We start from the raw sequence: 1,577 nt of genomic DNA on the forward strand, positions 1-1,577 counted from the left end.
GTTCAGAAAATGGATATAATGAAAAAAAATTCATTTGTTGTTGAGAGTACTGAAGGAGCTTTACTACCAGGAATTTCTTTATAATATTCTGAGCTTGTTAAAAATAAGTGGGTAAAATAAAAATGATGATTTGTGATGACATTCATTACAGGAAGAGCACTGGTGACAGGAGGTCTGCTTTTTGTTTTTCAGGCTTCTAAAATATTTCTTGTTTGCTCTTAAGATGAACATAATTTCCACTTATGCTATCATTAAAACATGTGTATTTTTTGCAAGCTGGCATGGGAATCTCAGCCAATGCCTTCCTCTTTCTCTTCCACATCTTCACCATCCACCAGGATCATAGGCCCAAGCCCACCGATGTGACCACTTGCCACTTGGCTTTTGTCCACATAGTGATGCTACTGACTGCACTGGACATTTTATCTATGAACATGTTCAAGTCACTGAATTTTCCCAATGACTTAAAATGTAAGTCTTCCTTCTATTTGAGCAGGGTGATGAGGGGTCTCTCCATCTGTACCACCTGCCTCCTGAGCATCATCCAGGCCATCACCATCAGCCCCAGCACCTTCTGCATATCAAGATTTAAACAGAAACTTCCAAGGTATATTAGCCATGCTTTCTTTTGTTTTTGGTCTCTCAACTTGTGTTCCTGTAGCAACATCATCATCTACACTGTAGCTTATTCCAACATGACCAATCCACCAAATATCATTAAGTTCTGCTCATTTTCCTCAATGAACCCCATCATCATGGAACTGTTTTTCACATTTTCATTGTCCCAGAACGTCTTCTTTGTAGGACTCATGCTGCTCTCCAGTGCCTACATGGTGATTTTCTTATCTAGCCATCAGAGGAGGTCTGATTACCTTCACAGCAGGAGGGTGTTCCCAAGAACCTCCCCAGCAAAAAGGGCCACCCAGACTGTCCTGTTGCTGGTGAGTTTCTTTGTGATCGTGTACTGTTTGGACATCATAATGTCATCTGTCTCAACCATATTGGGGAAATATGATCCAGTTGTCCTTGATGTCCAGAGACTTGTGGGAAATGTCTATGCCACTGTCAGTCCTTTGGTGCTTATTAGTTCTGATAAAAGAATCGTTGGTATTCTGCAAAGCATGCTTGATATGGCATCAATTTTAACAAGTCGATGAAATAAATCTGAAAACATAAATTCTAACATCTGTTAAATATTTTAAAAATCCAAGATTTTAAAATCTAATTTAAATTTTACTTATATTTTCAACTTTTATCTGAATATTTTCTTTACTTTGACACAGCCGAAGATAATATGCCTCTCTTGGTTCAGTGGTCTTCATGTATTGAAGTTTCTTTCTCTCATACTTTCCTAACTTAATATAGGACAACTTATTTTTTTGGAGTGTGAACCTTATGAAGCTCCTTTTAGTACCTAATCTTGAATCTTCTATTATTTTAGGAATTCAACAAATGTTATTCTTGTTGCAGAAAGGAATCTAAATTTACCTTTGTTTATTGAAAGCATATTAACTGCATATCCAATTCTAACTGACAGTTTCTCTATGATCTGTTAATATTTGTTTCTGTTTGACACT

At 37.0% G+C, this 1,577-nt stretch overlaps 1 protein-coding gene across 1 annotated transcript; it reads left to right on the top strand.

Moving 5' to 3' along the window:
* The first annotated feature begins 242 nt into the window (after positions 1-242).
* Positions 243-1,157, top strand: ORYCUNV1R1606 (vomeronasal 1 receptor oryCunV1R1606). The gene has a single exon (NM_001167293.1). It carries the CDS (start codon positions 243-245, stop codon positions 1,155-1,157), a length of 915 nt encoding a protein of 304 aa, NP_001160765.1.
* Positions 1,158-1,577: the final 420 nt, after the last annotated feature.

This window comes from Oryctolagus cuniculus, chromosome 11 (assembly GCF_964237555.1).
Source record: "Oryctolagus cuniculus chromosome 11, mOryCun1.1, whole genome shotgun sequence".
Classification (NCBI taxonomy): Eukaryota; Metazoa; Chordata; class Mammalia; order Lagomorpha; family Leporidae; genus Oryctolagus; species Oryctolagus cuniculus.

Coding starts and splice junctions, on each gene's coding strand:
- ORYCUNV1R1606 (NM_001167293.1), top strand. CDS start 243: ATGCTATCATTAAAACATGTGTATTTTTTGCAAGCTGGCATGGGAATC.